Source organism: Chenopodium quinoa, unplaced genomic scaffold (genome assembly GCF_001683475.1).
Source record: "Chenopodium quinoa cultivar QQ74 unplaced genomic scaffold, ASM168347v1, whole genome shotgun sequence".
Lineage (NCBI taxonomy): Eukaryota > Viridiplantae > Streptophyta > Magnoliopsida > Caryophyllales > Amaranthaceae > Chenopodium > Chenopodium quinoa.
This window is the reverse complement of record NW_018742381.1, coordinates 1,773,539-1,794,065: the sequence shown is the minus strand read 5'-3', so window position 1 is coordinate 1,794,065 and position 20,527 is coordinate 1,773,539. Positions and strand designations below refer to the sequence as shown.

The window sequence follows — 20,527 nt, the reverse complement described above, 5'->3', positions numbered from 1 at the left end:
AAAGTTATTGTTGAGATTATTTTAAAGCAGACAAAGTATATGTAAGAAATTAAAGAAAGTATTATGTACGAAAAGATAAAGAGAATAGAGATGATACATAGCAAGAGGCCCAAGAGCAACATATGAGAAACAAAGGTGCTATGTAGCAATTCAATTATTGACACACCCACATCTACACTTACTTATCTCGTCACACATAAAAAGTGTCATGAAATATTTTAGACCACCAAATCTTGTTCCCACAAATCCACAATGTATGTTTTCTTTCTACATGTATAGTATCAACACTTTCTGTTTAATTTCAAAAGCAACCACTTGCATGATTTTAATTTTTTCAACTACTTTTCTTTGGTTATTTTCCATATCAAACCTAGCTAAAAGAAAATACCATAAAATGAGATATAAAAAGTGGCAAAACTCAAAAAAAAAAAAAAAAAAAAAAAAAAAAAAAAAAAAAAAAAAAAAAAAAAAAGTATGGATAAATAATGATAAACTAGTTAGTGTTGTGTGGGTGATCTTCTCCTTGTCTTCTTGGATCTCCATATTATTGCAGAAGGGTCTGGACAAATTTGGTATGGAATCTTTTGTGGGATTATATCAGGAACTCTGCACCAAAAACAGGATAATATAGTCACATACTTTGTGGTTTTCCAATTATTATTGATTGTGAATAAGTTGCTCCTTCCATTTTAAACATTAAAAGTACACTCAAGCTAAGTGTGATAATATAAATGCTAACTAAGTTAATCGATTAAAACATTGGAGATTATTAGAGACGGGATTCGACATTTTCGTACTTATATTTTTGAAAGAATGTATCCTTCATTATTCTCACAATTCTAGTATTTTTTTTTTTATATAGCTTTATTACGAGTAATTTTCAATTATATGTCAAAACATACATAACTGAAATTATTTGACTAGATAGATAAAATAAATGTATAGAACCTTCCAAAAATTTATACCGAGCATAACAGATGTGCTGATGTGCATGTATGCTATCATAATTAACACATTATGCAATTAACCTTGTTGAAACAAAGTAGTGTGAAGTGTGAATTTTGTGAAAATTACAAAGTCCCACATTGGTGGGAAATGAGAATCTTGCTCTCTTTATATAGAAGTGTGTAGTATAATTGGATGTGCCTTAAGGGTTACCTACATTTTGTGGAGAGGGGAGACTTATTTATTGACCTAACCTAACACATCCACACGCACTGAATTCAACTTGAGCTTAATTTTTTATACACTTTAATTACTGAATATTGCCTTAATAATCCCGTAATTAAAGCCTTAACTGCTGACCGTTTTTAATTGATTCTGTTCCGTTTTGACTGATTTAATTCTCGTTATTTACATTAATCAATTTTGACTGTTATTAAAATTGATTTTTTGACCGTTTTCTACTATTTTTTAGGCATAATTAGCACTTAATCTGCTGTTATGCTATTAGTGGTTTTCAAAAAGGAGACCGTGTTAAGCTTTTTAAAAACACAGAAAAACCATTCCAATCTCTCTTCCCCTTAAAATATTCGAGCAGTTTTTCTAATACTTTGTGCTATTTAGTTTGCCCGGTGGTTCTGTGCAAATCCACCGGTACACTATATTTTGAGAGGCTGTTTTATCTTGTGGGATATCCGGTGAAGGTTTGATCTACTTGCACAAATTAAAGGCAGTGCCGTAAATGTTCTAAAGAGAGCGACATAATCCGTGACTCAGTTTTATTCCCGATAACATTGTTCTTATTATTTTTTGTTCCTCCAGTTCCGTTTCTAACAAACCTTAGCTAACATCTAACCTTATTAAGCTCTAAAAATAAAGAATTGATAAAATAAAAATTGTCAGACATATAGCAGATTGTTTAAATTCGATCTTTGTCTATATCTATATGTACAATAATTACCCATTAATAATTTAACAATATTCTTATCCTCTTTTGTTAAGAATTAACTAGTTATCCTACAAAGAGGAAAGAATCCTATGGTAATTTGTCATTTAAAAATCAAAAAGTATAGCCATACAAGGGAACAAAGGCAAAGAACAAATACTTGTAAGAAACTTCTTTGGATGTTGTATAGTACGTACTATAGTAGTATAGTGCTTAGTGCTTTCACTAGAGTCTGCTTTAAATTTGGAATATATCTAAGACTTGTGATTGAAATCCGACCACCTACATTAATTCTCTCTTATGAGTACGATCATGACTCGTAATGTTCTATATTACAATCCAATCAACCACGTAATCTTTAATTTGTACCTAACGTATAAATAGATGAATTAATTTATATAGGACAAAAATAGGTTTAAACTAAGATCCTTGCTAATTGCTAGTAATGACTAATGAGGTCAAAATGCCACATTCTAAAACTTGTATCCTGGCCTCCTTTGTGCTTCCGTACACTCAAGAGAAAAATAAAAGTGATTATCTCAAAATCACCTACAAAATCATGAATTTCAACAAACCTTGAAATGCTCATATAATTGTTTTGGAAATAAAATGACAATTTTGTCCTCGATAATGTAAAAGAGACAAGTAATGGATTGAATTTAAGTAATGGACTGATTTTAAGTTTATGGATAATTTAGTAATTTACTAGGTTAGAACTCGTGCAATGCACGGTTTATGTAAAATCTATTTTTATAATTTATACATTTAAAAAAAATGAATAAATATAAATAAGAATTTTGCACCTTGTACAAAAATATTTGTAATTTTATATTTTAGATTTTCATCAAAATTATGATATAATACCTGTTTAATGTTGCCTAATACATATTTCAATGTAGGAGTCCATTTATTAGTGTGCTATTTACAATTGTTTCATTTGTAAATAGCACATTGATAGGTTATAGTTGTAATGTAGAAGTTTCTAATATTTAATTTTCAAAATTGTTAAATATAGTAGCTCCAAAAAAAATGACATCATCTTTGCATTTAGGCGGGAAATTTTTTTATTATAAGAGTGACATGTGGACAGTGATGACGTCAGTAACGTTTTGTTTTATTAATAGTTAATAATTGGTAGTTTAAAATATTAGTTTAATCTTATACTCGATGAACTCTGTTTAAACTTATTAGAACTTAGAAGTAATTTTCAAATGTTAACCATATAAAAAGAGGTACATTCTAGGTGATCGTTTATAAAGTAATAATTTTTAAGAGACTTGGCTCAAAATTAATAATATACTGTGTATGATAATTACTTATAAGTCATCCTTAGAAATCAATACTCATATCTTGTTTATTAGTTATTGTAAGTCTGCATCATATAAGACTTTTCCTGTACGGACAAAAGCAAGATTAATTAAAAGGAGGGAATAAAGAATCTTACTGCAAAGGAGCAACTTCGATTTGAGAAAAGTCCAAAGTGAGTGAAGCTTCGAGTTGTGTGATGCATGCATATGATTTTGCACTCGTAGTCAGTCTAGCCGATGACGATGAACATGACGGCCTTGGTTGTTTTATTGCTAGAACTTTGCAATTCAATGTCTTTGTTATATTATCATGTCTCATTGCCAACCTGCCATTACGTATCCATTAATGTCATCAACCATAATATTTCCTTAATTTGTCTAAACAGATTATGTAACACATAATATATATAAATACTAAAATACTCATTATTTGGAGTGATTCGTGACGATTTATAGCTCAACACCCAACCACAAGCGTATGGTACCACTATAATGAAATTGAGGATATGATCTCACAACTCTAAAATATGCATTTGTACGATCAAAACCAAACAACCAAGAATTCTCGTGTCTCGGTCTTCATCCAATTCAGACTAATTGTCACAATATTTCAACCCCTCCATTATCTATCATATCAAAAATATGTCGTAGTAGTATGACACTTTTTACTGAACATCGATCTTAAAAGAGTTCAAACTAATGTAGTTAGCTAGCATATTTATGCGATCATTATTTGCGACAATGGGACTAATTTGTTTCACCATTGTTCGGGGTTCTAGTAGTAAAAGTTGACGAGGCCAAATAAATAGGGAATTGAATAAAGCGGTCGAGTTTATTTAAAGAGATGTCATGGCCAACTTACGTACTGGTTGAGATAGAGACTTGGATAATGCTAATAACCATAGCAACCTCATCCAAGTTTTAAATGTCAATTTTTCATTTTATCAGTATCTTTGTGGACCTTCTGGTTTGTTCCTATTACAGTAAAATATTCTATGTCGACCACGCATTTGTACATTTTTTTTTAACTATGGATTAGTTTAATTAATATTTTTATATAATTGTAAGGAAGAAAAGCTAAGGAACTTATTACTCCGTAAATTGATTAGTATGACTCAATAAATTATCTAGACGTCGTGGTGATCAATAGACCCCAAATTTAGGTAATAAAATATTATATTAAAATGTCTTACTTTTGGGGCGACCGAGTACAACCTACCCTTCACTCCTCTCTATCCATCCTCCTAAGAGCACAAACCGCTCTTACCTGGGTTCAAACCTAAGACCTCAGCTCCCCTAAGGAAGGCTGAGTACATATATACCAATTGAGCTAAGCTCTCTTGAGTATTAGTATTAAAGGGTTAGAGGCAGATTTGCTTTTTTTTTTTCACAAGAAGAAAAAAAAATTTATTAATAACTGATAGCCAAACAACACTTACAAATTTGCTTCTTAGATACATAAATTTTACAATTGTATGAAAATATTATTTAATTTGACAATAATAATTACTTCGTATAACGTAGCCCGTTTAGAAAGAGACAAAATAATATTTATACCAAAAATATTAAGTTGAAAATTCATGACAAAATCACATAAACATACAAAGTATACTATGGTACTATACTACTATGCTTATGCTAGTATGAGGGGTATCGTACGAGTTAGTAATCATCCTGCAAGCTATAGAGTTTTATTTCCTTGAAAGTATAGGCTTATAGCTGTATAGTACACTCATCTTCCTTTCCAATTGGACAGCCGATTGGTTAGCTAATCACGATGTTGGTTTGACACTTAGGGGGGACGCTTAGTTGGGGCCTAAGAGAGCCATGTCCCTTGTGGTGCTTCGTCCTACTTGCGCTTGGCTCCTATCACCTTATAATTTTTTATTAGACTGGCCCCCTCCTCAACCAAGTCTGGCTTCACCCCTGCTCAAGTTTATCTCATGCTTGAGGCAAAAGGATCTTAGTGTATTGGCATTGACAAGGACTGTTCCAGTGTGACGATTTAGTACTTAGCTTAGCGTAGTTTATTCTTTAACTTCATTTGGTTTCTCTTATCCCAACTCAAGCCCACTTTTCCCCTTTAAGTGCCCTTTTATTTGTTGGAATTGGAGTTATATTTTTTAAAGCCTAAATAATATTGGGTTTAATTGTATGTTAGATTTAACTAGTTATCCCCATTAAGAAATTTTTTAGGGCAATTAATAATCATCTTTAGTTGGTGGTTGCCTATCATTGATTTGTATTGATTCTCCCATTTATGGATTTGCTTATGTTACTTGTAGTTGTAAATTGGCTTATGTTACTTGTAAGTTGTAAATTGGCTTATGTACGTTACTTGTAAGTTGTAAATTGCCTACCATCTTTTTCTGTTACAAGTGGCTTATAAAATTGACTTTGTGTTGTTTTGACAAGATTATCAAAATCCTTGTTTTAATTTCATCTTATGCAAAAGCTTGGGTGACCAATGTGACCCCTCACCCACAAGTACAATAATGTGTATGACCAATGTGTGGGAATTGGGATTTGTTCTAACTTGTTCATGACATTTTTAATTGTATGTATCTCAAATTGGCCAAATTTTTAGTTCGTGCCACAACACAATATACCTTTTCCCTCTTTTCTTTTCTTTTTTTAAAAAAAAAAATAAAATAAAACAATTTTCCAAATTAAAAATTTTCCTTGTAATGTTGCCTTGATTAAACCTTTCCTTTCACATATTGTATAATCCATGCATGAGCCTAAGGCCCTAAGGTGCCAAAACAAGAAATAACATGACCCGTAAATAAAGAAAACAATGATGTATGTGTATGACTTGTATGCATAGAATACCATTAAAGAGAGGAAAAAGCTACTCCATTATGAATTTATGATACATACATAATATTTCTATTTTTAAGACCGACCAAAGTAAATAATCTACTATTTAAAATATTATCCTCGATTCATGTTGTTTGTCACTTCAAATATATAACTTGCTTAATGACTAGCTCACCCCTCTACAAAAAAAGTTTATAAATTCTTTGGGGTTTGGTAGGTTTTTGGAGTGGTTAAAAATCACAACTTCCAAATCAAATGTATAATTGCTAATTAATTTTTTAATCAAATGAAAGCATCAATAGCTTTAAACAAATCATCAACATTTAAGAATTTAACCTAGTATTAATAATGAAAAATACTCTTTTTCATTTGATATTATAATATATATAACGATATACTTGTATCTAGTCTAGTGGTAATTGTTAAATACTCTTTTCATTTTTATTTGAAACAAAATACTCTTTTCATTTGACATTATATGTAACAATATTTATGATGATCTAGTGGTAAATACACTTGGTGTACTAGGACTAACTTTGGCTTTTAGCGAGTGTTGTGGCACTAGTGTTGTTTTGCTTGGAACTTGGAAGAATAACACACTGAGACTTAACCACCCAACACTAAATTTAAAAAAAAAAATGTTGTTATATGTAAGGTTTAATTTAATGGTTGATTATTTAAATTAATAGATAATTTAATATAAAATTTTAAATTGTATCGAAAAAAGTGTAACATATGCATCAAAAGTGACACATTATACTAAGACAACGATCTAATAAAATGCACGATTTAATAACACACGACTTATTATTTAGGTAAGAAAAAAGTAAAGTAATGAAGTGCAAAAGAAGACCAAACAATGAAACAAACTTTGGCAATATACTCATCTTTACAAGACCATAAAGGAAAGTAAATGAAATGCGCGTGAGACATAATACATTTCTAGGACATTTGAGTTGTTGATTGATCCATCTATCATGTGAATTTAATTGTCATCCTAATTCAACTACTCTACTATATGTCTCTACTTTCTCCAGGGACCATTTCAAACCAACACTCCACAAGTTTTTCTCTTTGCTCACTCAAAAACGGCATAAAGATTAGTAATGTAGACAGGATTATATCTCAGGTTAAGAGTATCACCCTAAAAACTTTACTAACTAGCCTAGTAACAACAGCCTGTACAAAATTTCAATTTTTTAAGGGGACAATAATAAAAATTGAAGGGTAGGAATTAGCTACGAAAAACTGACCTGTAGAAAAAACTATGATCATGAAGACCAAGAACCAAAGCAAAGGCACCCATTTCTCTAACCAACCCTACCATTTTTTTTCCTTCTGCATCATCTTCTGTCACCACTATCTCTATTTTCGTCTGTATAATTCAAACCTATAATATATCAATATAATTACCAATTAATAATACTAATAATCATAGTGTACTTATTATAAACTATATTCAAATTCATACAATATACAACTGTATGTGTGTGTTATTTATAAAAATGACTTTGTAATATATGGTTTGAGAAATAATAGATGACATAAATTAAACTTACATTAATAGATGAAGAGGTACAAATGTCATTGAAAGAAAGAGCTAATTGATAACCCTTTAAGCGAAGAAGCCTGAGTTTCTTCTTGTTACGTGACCTGGGAGGGTAGTGAGGACATATATGGAGGAGGGTCACGACATCGCCGTATCGAACGAGGTTTTGTAGAGCCCATTTTAGAGCTGTTCTTGCTGTTTCTGATTCTTCTACCACCACTACTATTTTTCTCTCATCCATCATTTTTTTTTTTTTTTTTTTTTTTTTTTTTGGGAAGAAGAGGGTGGAGAAGCTCTAGAAGAGTTGGCAAGAAATGGGGGGATGTCTTGATCAAGGGGAAGAGGAAAACATATATAGAGTTGTAGAGTAGTAGAGGAGAAATGAGGGATGATGTGAACAAGAAGAGACTGTATAACTTAATGAGTGTTGTTTTAACTTTTAAGGGAAAATAAAATAAAATGTAATTTTTAAAAAGAATATAAAATGAAAGGTATTCTAATGAATGAGATCCTTGTGGTTGAGCATGACTCTTTTATTTTTATTTCTTTCCCTTCTATTCTTAGTCCTAATTAAGGCATGAGAATTGGTGGTGGGGAAACTATTTTATGAGGTCTTTGTTTTAAGGTGGGATCAGAAAATTATTTTTAGGGGACTAAAATATTTTAAATCTCTATTATATAAATTAACACAAGGGCTTATAGTGTGCCCCTGTAATTACTAATTAAACTACCCCTCTCCCTTTATTTTTGAATTATGATAATTTAAAAAAAGTCAACCAATCAACAAAAAAAGAAAGACCAATCAATTAGTAAATAAAAAAAATAAATATCAATTACTTAAATTACATCCAAAAATAAATAAATTACATGTTTTTATTTATGTCAACCAATACACTAAATCAATTAATAAACAAATATAAAATTTCAATCAATCAATTAATATATATAATCAAAATCATCTCCAATTGAATTCAATATCTAATAAAGGAAAGAAAGTGAGATGTCAATTTTCCTTAAATTATTAACTTAAATTATGACTATCTCTTTATATGCATGCGTTAATTTCAAATAGAGAACCTTTTGCGTGAGATCGGACTCATCGTGAGTCCAATATATCTGACAATAATATTCTAATATATAACATAATATTCTGATATCTAACAATAATATTATAATATATGATATTAATAATCTAATATATGACTTTAATAATCTAATAATCTAATATCAGATTTTTTTTTAAGAGGTCTTTGTTTTAAGGCTAGATCAGAAAATTACTTTTAGAGGATTAAAATATTTTATATCTCTATTATATAAGCTAAGGCAAGGGGATATGGTGTCCCCTATAAATACTAAACTACCCTTCTTCCTTTAAATTTGAATAGTGATAATCAATCAATAACATAATACTAAAACATACACCAAGAATGACACGTGTCATTTCTTGGTGTTGTTCTTTTCCCTCCAAAACTTTTTTTTTTGCCAACGACGTCAACTACTTATTGTAAAATATGTTATAAATATTAACCAAATAATATAATTGTGATTCATTTTCTTAAATAAAATGAATTAAAATTCCCATAACTGTGATTCACTTTCTAAAAAAAATATTCACATATTTTCCCTATCTTTGATTGTATAAAATATTATTGTACATCTTTTACTTTGTATATCATATCATACATAATACATTAATACATACGAAGTATTTTTTCATACGTCGAATATTTAAATATGATAGTACTTAATACTATCTTCAAATGTTCAATACTGTATACTTGTATAGAGTTGTAACAATGTTTTTAAAAATGATGTATTTATGATATAAATGATTCAAACTAAATTTTTTTTTTTTTTTTTTTTTTTTTTTGCAACTAAAATATTGCTATTGTTAATCCCTCCGCTTTCTTTTGTGATTTATATATTATTCATAAGAAATTTATGAATTTTCATAAGAAATTGATATTGTTTTTCTTAATAGTGATCTTAGCGTTTTACTAATATCATATGTTTATAGACAGTATTAACCATAAGTTTTTTTCATATTCATTTATTTATGTATTAAAAGCACACCAATTTACGTATGTATTCAACTATTCCAAGTTGTATTAATCACATATTTATTCATCCTATTACAACCTAATTTTATCTTCCTAATATTTTAAATAGAGTTTTTTTTTTTAATTAAAAAATGGGAATCTTAGCTAGCTTTCTTTAATACTTTCATTGGTTTCTCATAAAGAACATAAGAAAATGGAGGGCATAAAATAAATAGCTAGATATTATAAATATTTCTATATGTGTAAATCATGTAAGATAAGTTGATTAATTAAGATTTAAACCTTATTTAACTTTTATGTCAAAGATTTCTATGTTATCATATTTTTACAATATAATTGTCAGATATCTTACATTCTTATATGTAGAAAAAATATAATGGGCAACTGAATAATTTTAGAAAAAAAAAACTGAAAAAATAATATTAAATTCATGCATGGATATCTCAAACTGTTAACAAGTTCTACCAATATTCAAATTTAAATAATATAGTCTTTATTGTAGTACTATATATGCAACAATAATTTATTGTAACTTCAAATTTAATTATTAAAGCCAAATCTTTCAAAGAAGAACAAAAAATAAAATTGTTAATTAAAATGAGAACGAAGAAATATTTTTTGTAAAGAAAAATATCGATATTTTTATCATTATTGACAAATTTTTACTAATAATTATTCAATATCAATAATTATGAATGACATGAGAAATGAGATATTTTGGTCAAAATCTATTAATTTATATAAAATAAAACTTTTGTAAAAACTTATAAGATCACAAAAGACATACAATGCAATTAATTGCGACTAGATACATAGCCAGTGAGTGATTTACACACAACCTTCAATCTAATAATTTAAATATAACTCGCAATTATTATTCCTACCTATATTGCTCATATACGATTTCAATTAAAATCTTAATTGTTTAGTTAATAAGAACAACTAATGATACCGAATTAAAAAATTTACAACACTCATTTGTTACTTTATTTATTCTTTCATTATATTTCACGTTTTATTTCATTATATACCTAAAATAAGAAGAAAATATATAAATTATATATGGTTATACTTTGTCAACAATTTGTTTACAAATATAGTGTTGGATTTAGAATCAATAACATAATACTAAAACAGACACCAGGAATGACACATGAGTGAGGAGGGTGTGCCCGTCGTAGGGGATCCTTCTCCTCTATGCCCATGGCCCTTTAAAAGCCTAGGAGTTTACACTTTTTAGTAAAGGTGGGCACCGTGCCGGGCCGTGCCTGGCGGGCCACGTGCTCCAGCGGGCCACCGTTCCTGAGAAGACGTGTCGTGCCGCCCAAAGTCGCAGGCCAGCCCACGGCACGGCCCACGTGCCATTCAGGCTCGTGCCTTAGCTTGCTGGCTTGCGTGCTAGCCTGCGTGCTGGCTTGGTGGGCTGGCCTGCTGCCTTCCTCCCTTTTTTTTTTAAAAAATTTATTTATTTATTAATAGTTTATAACTTATAATCTTATATTATTATTTTTCTAAAATAAATTAAGTTTAATATTTATGTTTTGTTATTTTTTATATTTAATATTTAAATATATATATTTTGTGTATACTATTACTTTATAGTTTAATGTTTATAATTTATTACATTTATTTTTGTATTATTAATTATTAATTATTATAATTTTATTTTTGTTATATTAAATTACGAATTATAACTTAACGAAAAAAGGGCAAATTGGACTTTGGATGTGAATAATGCATACTTCATATTATTATTACTTGAAAAAATTGTACAATGATAATAATGATAAAAATCGTACAAGGGTATTAAACAAAAATTGGATAATGATAAAAATCGTAAAATGATAATATTGATAATGATAAAAATCGTACAATATACAAAAATTATCTATTCTTCTTCTTCTTCTTCTTCTTCTTCTTCTTCTTGTGCGTCTTCGTCTTCGTTTTCAAGGTCATCGGCTAGTTGCATAGATTGGGAACTAGCCGAACCCGAACAGTCGGAAGCGGAGGTTCCTTCATCGTTGTCGTTGTCGTCGTAAGAACGGTCTTATGACCGATTTTCCGCATCCAACCAATCTTTGAAACACACGCACATTTCAAGTGTTTCGGGTTTTAGACTTGTTCTTTTATCGTCTAAAACCCTCCCGGATGCGCTGAAAGCTCGTTCGGAGGCAACGGAGGAGACTTGGATAGCAAGAATGTCTCGTGCCATTGCCGCCAAAGTTGGATGCTTCGTGCTTTGTTGTTTCCACCATGCAAGGAGGTCAAGACTGTTTATCTCATCTTCGTCCATGCCCTTGGTGAAGTCGTAACTCAAGTACATTTGCAACTCTGAGACATCGCTTTGCGTTCTCCTTATTGATGAATCACCTGAAAACCTTGAAATCAAGTTAGTAGCTTGTGAAAATAAATGTTTGGCCTTCTTACTTACGTTTTTGGATGGTTGGGAAGGCCCTGAGCGAGGAACGGTGCCATATTTGGCTTCATAGACTCTATATAAAGCAAAAAATTGATCCTTCACATTAGTCTTATAGTTTTCTACTTCATCGTTAAGAAGCATGCATTGAAAGTAAATGTCAACTAACATAAATGTGTTTTCATACTTTTGCCTAGGATCTAATATGCAAGCAAAAATATAAATCAAAGGAATTTCACTATAATATTTACGCCACTTTGTTTCTATTGCTGGAAGATACTGATCATAATCACTTTAGTTGCGATGATCAACGAAAAGTTGGGCGAGTAAACATGCATTTGAAAGAAAGTTTTGAGCACAAGGATTATAAACAGAAGAAAAACAATCATGTTATATAATAACTGTAAAAATTGCATATATCGTTCACATTTAGCCCAATCATCCTCATATATAGCATTGTTTGGAAATTTTTGGTTGTAAAACACTGTCAACGGATTCTTGTACTCAATTGCACCTAGTTGGGCAATCGGTTTTGATTTTTATTGCCCTTATCTTTTGTTGTCTTAGAAAACTCTTCCATTCTTGGTATCTCATATTTGAGCTATTAATAGACATAATAGCTTCTCTAATTTTGTTATAGTATGGACCCATTGCTCTAAGTCCATCCTGTACACATAAGTTAAGAACATGGCAAACACATCTAGTATGAAGTGCATCACCATCTAATATTACATCGGTCAAGTTTTGTTTGACATAATTAGCAGTATATGTCATTGCGGTTGCATTGTCAATGTCATAGACATCATTTTATCTCGAGGGTTGTATTCATTTATTGCTTGCTTTAAATGGTGAGAAATGTTAATACCGGTGTGGGGGTATTCCAGCATTTTGAACTACTACCACGGGTAAGTCGGCCCTTCCCCCTAGATGAGGTGTTGTTCGATGCCATAATTAACAATAATAATTAACAATAATAATAATAATAATTAATAACAACAATTTTAACAATAATAATAATTAATAGCAACAATTATAACAATAACAATAACAACAATAATAATTAATAACAATAATTGTAATAATAAAAATAACAACAATAACAATTAATAACAACAATTTTAACAATAATAACAATAATAATAATAATAATTAATAACAACAAATATAACAATAACAATAACAACAATAATGATTACTAATAATAATTGTAATAATAACAATAACAACAATAATAAACTGAAGATTAGTTTAGATCTTACAACCGTGCTTCAACGCTTTCCACTAATTACGATTACGAACTTTTAATTTTTTTCGATATTAAGAAATAATATTTAGAGAATTTAAGAGAATTATTAGAGCATATAAGAGATAAAGGATTATTAGAGGATATAAGAGATTAAGAGAGGAAGATTGTGAATTTGTGATTTGGGAAGTGAATGGAATTGGGTATTTATAGGGAATTTGGGAAAGAAAAAAACAAAACGGTGTCCGCGGCACGTCCACGGCCCATGGCTGGGCCACCGTGCCGGGCTGTGCCCGTGCTGCCCGCGGGCGAACCCGGCCCGTGCCCACCTTTACTTTTTAGGGTGTGTTAAGATTTGAATTCATGACTGTTTGGGGACCTTGAATTAGAGTTGATCTTATCATTACGCTTTTTTATAAGAAACTAATATGGAGTCGCCAATGAGTTTTAGGATAACTCATAAATCTCATTCATGCCTTTATCCCAAGTAGAGTTCAAGGGATATTTAGCATGAATCATAAGTTTACACATGCCCAAATTGGTCTACTTGTACCAGAAATGAGTTCGGGAGCGAGGGTACTAAAATAACGTTCCTTTTAGGGAGGAATCGCTATACTAGCCCAAGTGCGGCCTCTACTAGCTCTTTCTTTTTCACAATTTCGTTACCAACCAATATATGCAACGTGATACCTAAACCTAAGTTAGTTGATTTTTATTTACACACGTCAATCACATAAAGATTACATTGCAACGAATGTCGTTATTCTTTGTTATTCAAATTCGTGAAAGGAACAAAATAAACAAGATTCGCCTTGGCTTAGGTGATAAAACAATCAATTAGTTATTCAGATTCTAGTCTTGATTAACGCAAGAATACTATGTGAAATCAATTAATTAAAGTTTATTTTAGGTGATCAAACATCACTAATTAATTAATTAAAAGTTGTTTAAGCAAGAAAAGAAAGGTGATTTATCTAAGTGCTCGGGAATTTACCACTTTTTCTTACTAGATCTTCGTTTAGAACACTTATGGACTCCTTCTTGTTCAGGAACCTCCACCGTAAGAACAAACAATAAAAGGGGTAAGTGTTTAGGACAAGGGGATGATTAGTGCATAAGTTCACAAGTTTCTGCTGACTTTTTAGGTTAATTTATGTGTGTTTCAAAGCTCGTATTAAACCCTTATTTATAGAGAATGGGTGAGTTTAGGATTTTGAACATTCTGACGCAGCAGGTGGCACGCGCAACTCAACAAGTTGCGTGCAACTGCTGCGCGCAAGTGATTAAGCTGCGCTGCACTAGGCAGCACAACCTATTGTCTTGCGTGTGGCTTTATGGTAAGATTCGATTCAGTATTTTATGAAATTCTGAATCTTCCGCAAGCGCATCACTAGAGGTTGCGCTGGGTGTTACACCCATCCTTGTGAGTTACGCGCGCAAGGCCAGCGCAACTCCTTGAGTTGCGCGTGGTTTTTCCTGCGGCAGCCCTAGATTTTAACCTAGGTGCTTCTAAATCCGTCAAAATTAGGTTTAATCTCGGGATTAGGCCTAATTTCTGATCAGGCTTAGTATTAACAAGCTTTGGTTCATTTTGTTTTTGGGTCAAGCTAGTTGGTTTATGTGTTTAGGCTTTAATTAGTAATCCATAAGCATTCTTCACTCCAATCCAACACAAAGATGGAATTAATTATTGTCATAGCACTTCCGGTCGGGATAGGGGCCAAAATTAGATGTCTACAGTTAGCCCCCACTTTGATCGAGTCTAGAATAGACGATGATCAAAGTAGCCAAGGAAATAAATCCGAGACTCATTCTGCGAAGTTCCTTAGGGATAAGGAATCTTTCAGTAGTGTTGAGAATGTCGAGACTTTTCTTGATTCGCTAAGTGTTCAAGATAGGTAGTTGCTAAGACCAGAAAAGGTATCTTCTGGTTTTAGTGCGCTAAAGAATCTAGATTGACCCTTTACTAATGTAGAATGCTTTTACAAGTAAAGGTTGTCCTGGGTGATGTCATGTTATGAGAAGGTACTGGGTTTATGAGAAGGTATCGGGTTTAAAAGAGTAAAGAGAATGATACCCTCTCAATATGTCATCGGCGGTCTAAAGTCCCTCGATATTCATTGAAACTTTAGTCCATGATCTTAACAAAGTAAAAGATGATAAAATGGGAGTGTTTCGGCATTTGTAGCCTAGCACTTGAATAAAAGATTGACATACGCTGCCAAAACAGATACTTGATGTCCACAAGATAGAAATACATGTCTCAGGACCGGAGGCACTTATCCAAATCCAGTGAGAGAGAAGAAAATCAACAACTTTCTCAGCAATTTAATCCACAAGATAAAAACACGCGTCTTAGAATTGGGGGCACGTGTCTAAATAGGTGCGGCTTCAGCAGGGGATGCTCTTTATACAGGGGGTGGACGGACACCCTAACTGTCCGATAAAGCTAGAGTGCTCTTTATACAGGGGGATGACCCCGATGGTTTGGCGCGCTCGTCGACTCGTTTAAGCTAACGCCTTATGACAAAAACAGAAGTTCTACCGTTTTCGAACGGGAGGCAGATTACGTTGCTAGTGTAATTTTACGTAGCACATACGTCATATAATTTTATGCTGTATGATACGCCATACAATTTTACGCTATATGATAACATGGTATTTTTGTTATGGATGCCAAAAATACGAAAAACGTGACATTTCTAAAAGGGCAGTATAGGAAAATGTCAAACTGTCTATGGGAGCCTTTGCGTAAAGCACCACTACGGGACATTTTAAGACGCTTCACGAAAAACATTCAAAACGTATGCTTGGGGCAGGCACAAAGCACGATGTGCATGCAGGATGATGTAAAAAACTATCAAAGAAGAAAATAAACTACAAGATGCAAAGCAATAAAAGGTTTTTTAAGGTTTTAAAAACTTCGCGAGAAAGCCTGTTGAGGCGCGAATTTAACGAGCTAAAATGTTTGGTTTGGAAGACAAAACAAAAACCGGGAAAATGGTCATTATGGCTGACCAGTATCCGCGCACAACTTTGGGGGTTGCGCTGGAGTGTCGCGCATAATATTAGAAGTTGCGTGCAATTGTCTCGCGCAAATTTGTGAGTTGCGTGCAGAACTTAAACAGTGAACAATTCTGAAGAAACATGATCCGCGGCTCGTGCTCTTCTTCGTCATTTGCCATTTTCGATCTCTTTCTCTAGAGCTCCATTTTTGCTATAGTTGAAGCTAAGGAAAGTAAATCTTGCTCCTTGTTCATTGTACTAAATTTTGAATTTGGTCAACAAAATGGGGAAAATCGAAAGAAGAACCCTAATTTTTGAAATTGGGGGTATTCGATTCGACTTGTTTTCATGAATTTGTTTGTTCTATGTCATTGTGACTTGTTTAAGGAATATATTGCAACAAATTTCATGTGAAGTGGTCAAGTATTGAGTCATGTATGAGCGTACACAAGCATATATATATATATATGTGTGTGTGTGTGTGTGTGTGTGTGTATACACACACATACACACACACACACACATATACACACACACACACACACACATATACACACACACACACACACACACACACACACACACACACACACATATATATATATATATATATATATATATATATATATATATATATATATATATATATATATTCCGAATTTGTGCTTGAACTTATTTCTTTTTTTTTTTCTCATATAGACTATACTTGTCAATTTTAATGTAAATTAAAGTGTTAGAACGACAATTATGCACTAAAATTGGGATCGAAATTTTGAACTTTAATAATGGCATGAAATTTGTTCTTGTGGCTCATGTTTAAGTTGCAAAATTGGTTTTATCAATGATAACAATAATCGATAGTTATTATTATTCACTTATAAAACTATGATTTCAAGATTTGCACAAAACTACTAAGTTTAGGAAATTCTTGAAGACATCATCGAACTGGTGTAATTTGGTTATATTTCAGGCTTCGAGCCCCCATTTTATATTTTCGAGTGTCGTAGCCCCCAATACTGGGTGGCTTCGATGACTTGTTTATTTTTAAGAATTAGACCCTTTCATGTTGCTCGAAATGGGTCTAAAAATCTTGTGTTTCGTCTTATTATGATAACAACTAGGATCTTGGAAACGATTAAATAAGTGTGTTTAAATCGTTTTCGACCATTCATAGTTTTAACAAAGGAAATTTGCTAAGTCTAGTAATATTGGTCGTTCGTTAGAACAAGTAAAAGGGAAAATGAAATGTTGTTCAACTTTTTTCCTATATTCTCGCTACTTTCGAATTCTTTCCTTTGAGCTCAAATATTGTTACTGATTGAAGCTCGAGAAAGTAGATATTATCCTCTTTGCGAAATTCCAATGTTTTCAATTTTTCATTCGTGCAACAATAGAGAATTTAAAATGAAGACCCCTTAACTTTGAACTTAGGAGTCTTTTATTTACGTTTTAACTCATGAAATTGCTTGTCTTATGTTAATAAAGTGTCTTGATACAATTATCATGATGAACGATTGAGTATTAAACTTTCGTATGAGCAAGTATGTTGTATGCGTTTGAATTCTATTTTGATTCTCATGGTTTTGTTTCTTTTGCTCTATAATAGTCATACTCTATTATAATCTTTAGAGTAAATTGAAGTATTGAAACAACAATTATGCATATTAGTTATTGAAGTTGAACTAGAAAATGGCTCAAATATGTAGCTTGTTCTATGGCCAAGTTAGTTGCAAACTTAGTTTTCAAAGGAAAAAAATGATTATTGAATCATTTTGATGCATTTGAAAATTGTGAGGCTTGAGATCTACGTAAACTATTTATAGTTTAGGCGATTCTCGAAAGTAGTTTGAATGGCATGAATATTTCATTTTGTTTGTTATATATGGATATTGGATCACCTATGTGTCGGGTTATACGCATTCTTTCTATTTCTCAAGTCTTGGAGCCCCCAATTTGGGGTAGTTCTAATGACTTGCTATTGTTTAGGCCATTCACATCATCATGATGTGGGAATGGGCCAATGTATCCCATGTTTTGTGTTTTGATAACATTTTTGGATAATGACTTACGTATTTTTAGCTAAAGTCATGTTTAAGGAAGCAAGTTAATTCTTTTCTTGTTTATAAACCAAAAACAATTGTAGTTAAGGTTTAATAATCTTTACCTAATGTCAAAACGTTCGTAGAGATCATTGCGGTGATACTATTCTTAAAGTTAACTTAGAATAATGTCTCAAATATATATTTTCTTTGTTCTTATCAATCTTTGATTTTGATCTTGTAGGTAGTTCGTTAACCATTCCTAAGCCAATATTCGCAAGATGACTAGGCGAGAACAAGTTCGAGAAGAAGTCAAATCTTAGTTCATTCCTTTTGGAAATATTTATGTATACGCATGTATTGTCCAAAAGGTTATGAAAAATCTGAAAATTTATTTATTTTGAGAAAATGACACAAAATTCAGAAAAGCAATTTTGAAAACTATTTTTTGAGAGAGCAGGAAACACGTTATTTCGAACTAGAATTCAAAATTTGGGAGAGGGTCCAATAAATTTAATGAAATTTTGTTTTGAAAATAAAGTGAAGCTACTATTTCTAGTACGCAAAATACATAAACATGTTATTTTCGAAACTGGACCCAAAATGGAAAGAAAAGTTTTGCTCATAATTGATTGTGACTTTTTTGTCCAAAATTGATGTAGGTAAGTTGTAATTTGCAAATTATCTCGAAAGGATATGAAAATATGAGCAAACTCTTGTATTTTCAATCTTGTCGTCTCTTTTTGTGTTTGTCATCATCGTCATATTTTTCTAATTGAAAGTGAAGTTCTTCCCATTAATCAGGCACGATGGTTTGAAAATGAATGTTTATCAAACTTAGATTTGATGGAGTGTTAGAATAATTTTTAAAATCATTCGAATCACTTTCCAAATTATGGTCTTGATTCAAAAATGAAAGTTAGGGTAGACCTATATTTTTATAGCCCCCAAGTGTAGATTTAGGTGTCTTTTGCAATTTATGTATACATATGCTAGGGGATGTTTCTCATATTCGAAGCCCTAGGATTTGCGTCTCCAATTTGTGGGATTTTGCATATGTTTATCATGAATTGTTTGATCAAGTAGGAAGTAATGTTCTTCCCTTTGTCATTTAAATTTATTAAGATGATTTGTACTCCCTCCATCCCTAATTTTTTGCCCCATTTGACTTTTCGCGGTCTCCAACAAGCGTCTTAAAACGGTTATATCTCTATTTTCACACGTGTAAAAATTATACAAACTGAATATCAATAAAATATACAATAAGACGTATCCAACAAGATCTCACATGATTATATTATCACTTATAGATTAAGAGTATTTTATGGTCAAAGTTTATAAAATTTGACCCAAATTTTTGTAATGGGGCAAAAATTTAGGGACATAGGGAGTAATAAGCTTTGCATGACATTGATTTTGTAACATAGAGAGAAGTGAGGATGTCCTGGCTTTTTTGAGCCCCCATTGAGGCAAAGAGCAAAATATTTTACCATTTTTAGAGTTTTTAGTTGCCAATGGGAGGGATCATCCCGACTTATCCCCCAAAAAAGAAATGAACAAAAAAGACAGATTTGCATAAAAAAAAGGAAGGGAAATCCAACTTTTCCATAGAAGAATAAAGAAAGAGAATTAGACATGTTTTCGAAAAGCAAGGATTATTGACTTAATAGTTGAATCATCGTGATGATTCACCTATACGTGTAATAGCGATAACGATCATTTTTCATGTAGCGATCATGTTCAATCAATGTTCCTCGCTTAGAGAGGATGAATATATCCCACGCAGGCGGCCATATAAATTGCTCAAAATGAGATGGCTAATGCTCAAGAAGTGTTAGAGATATCTAAAGTTGACGTCGAAGCTGTCAATATATCAAATCAATTAACTATATTCACTCGTCTTTTTTCTAGGCAACGTATATAGAACTTGAATCACCTTGGTAATAAATAGCCCTATTATTAAAAGAAAATAAGATGATTGTTTTTGGAAGTGGTAGTCACCTTATTTTTCTTGGCAAAAGATATGGAAAACATCGAATAAATTTGATTCGATTGCTCTACAAAAATGATGTAATCAAGCCAATGGCTATCAAATCATCCAATTTTTTTCTATTTGTAACCATTGCTCAACACTTTACGCACTTTATGTATGGGAATAAGTACTCAATAGTAGGTCCACATGTGCAAAGGCTTAAGGTG

The 20,527-nt window shown here is 31.7% G+C and overlaps 1 protein-coding gene across 1 annotated transcript; it reads right to left on the bottom strand.

Moving 5' to 3' along the window:
• Window positions 1-123: 123 nt before the first annotated feature.
• Window positions 124-8,272, bottom strand: LOC110698369. Its single transcript, XM_021875791.1, has 4 exons — window positions 7,575-8,272; window positions 7,269-7,390; window positions 3,333-3,521; window positions 124-606 (listed from the first exon to the last, which is right to left on the bottom strand). The coding sequence occupies exons 1-4, from the start codon at window positions 7,806-7,808 to the stop codon at window positions 498-500; spliced, it is 654 nt and encodes a 217-aa protein (XP_021731483.1). The 5' UTR covers window positions 7,809-8,272; the 3' UTR covers window positions 124-497.
• Between the last annotated feature and the right edge of the window lie 12,255 nt (window positions 8,273-20,527).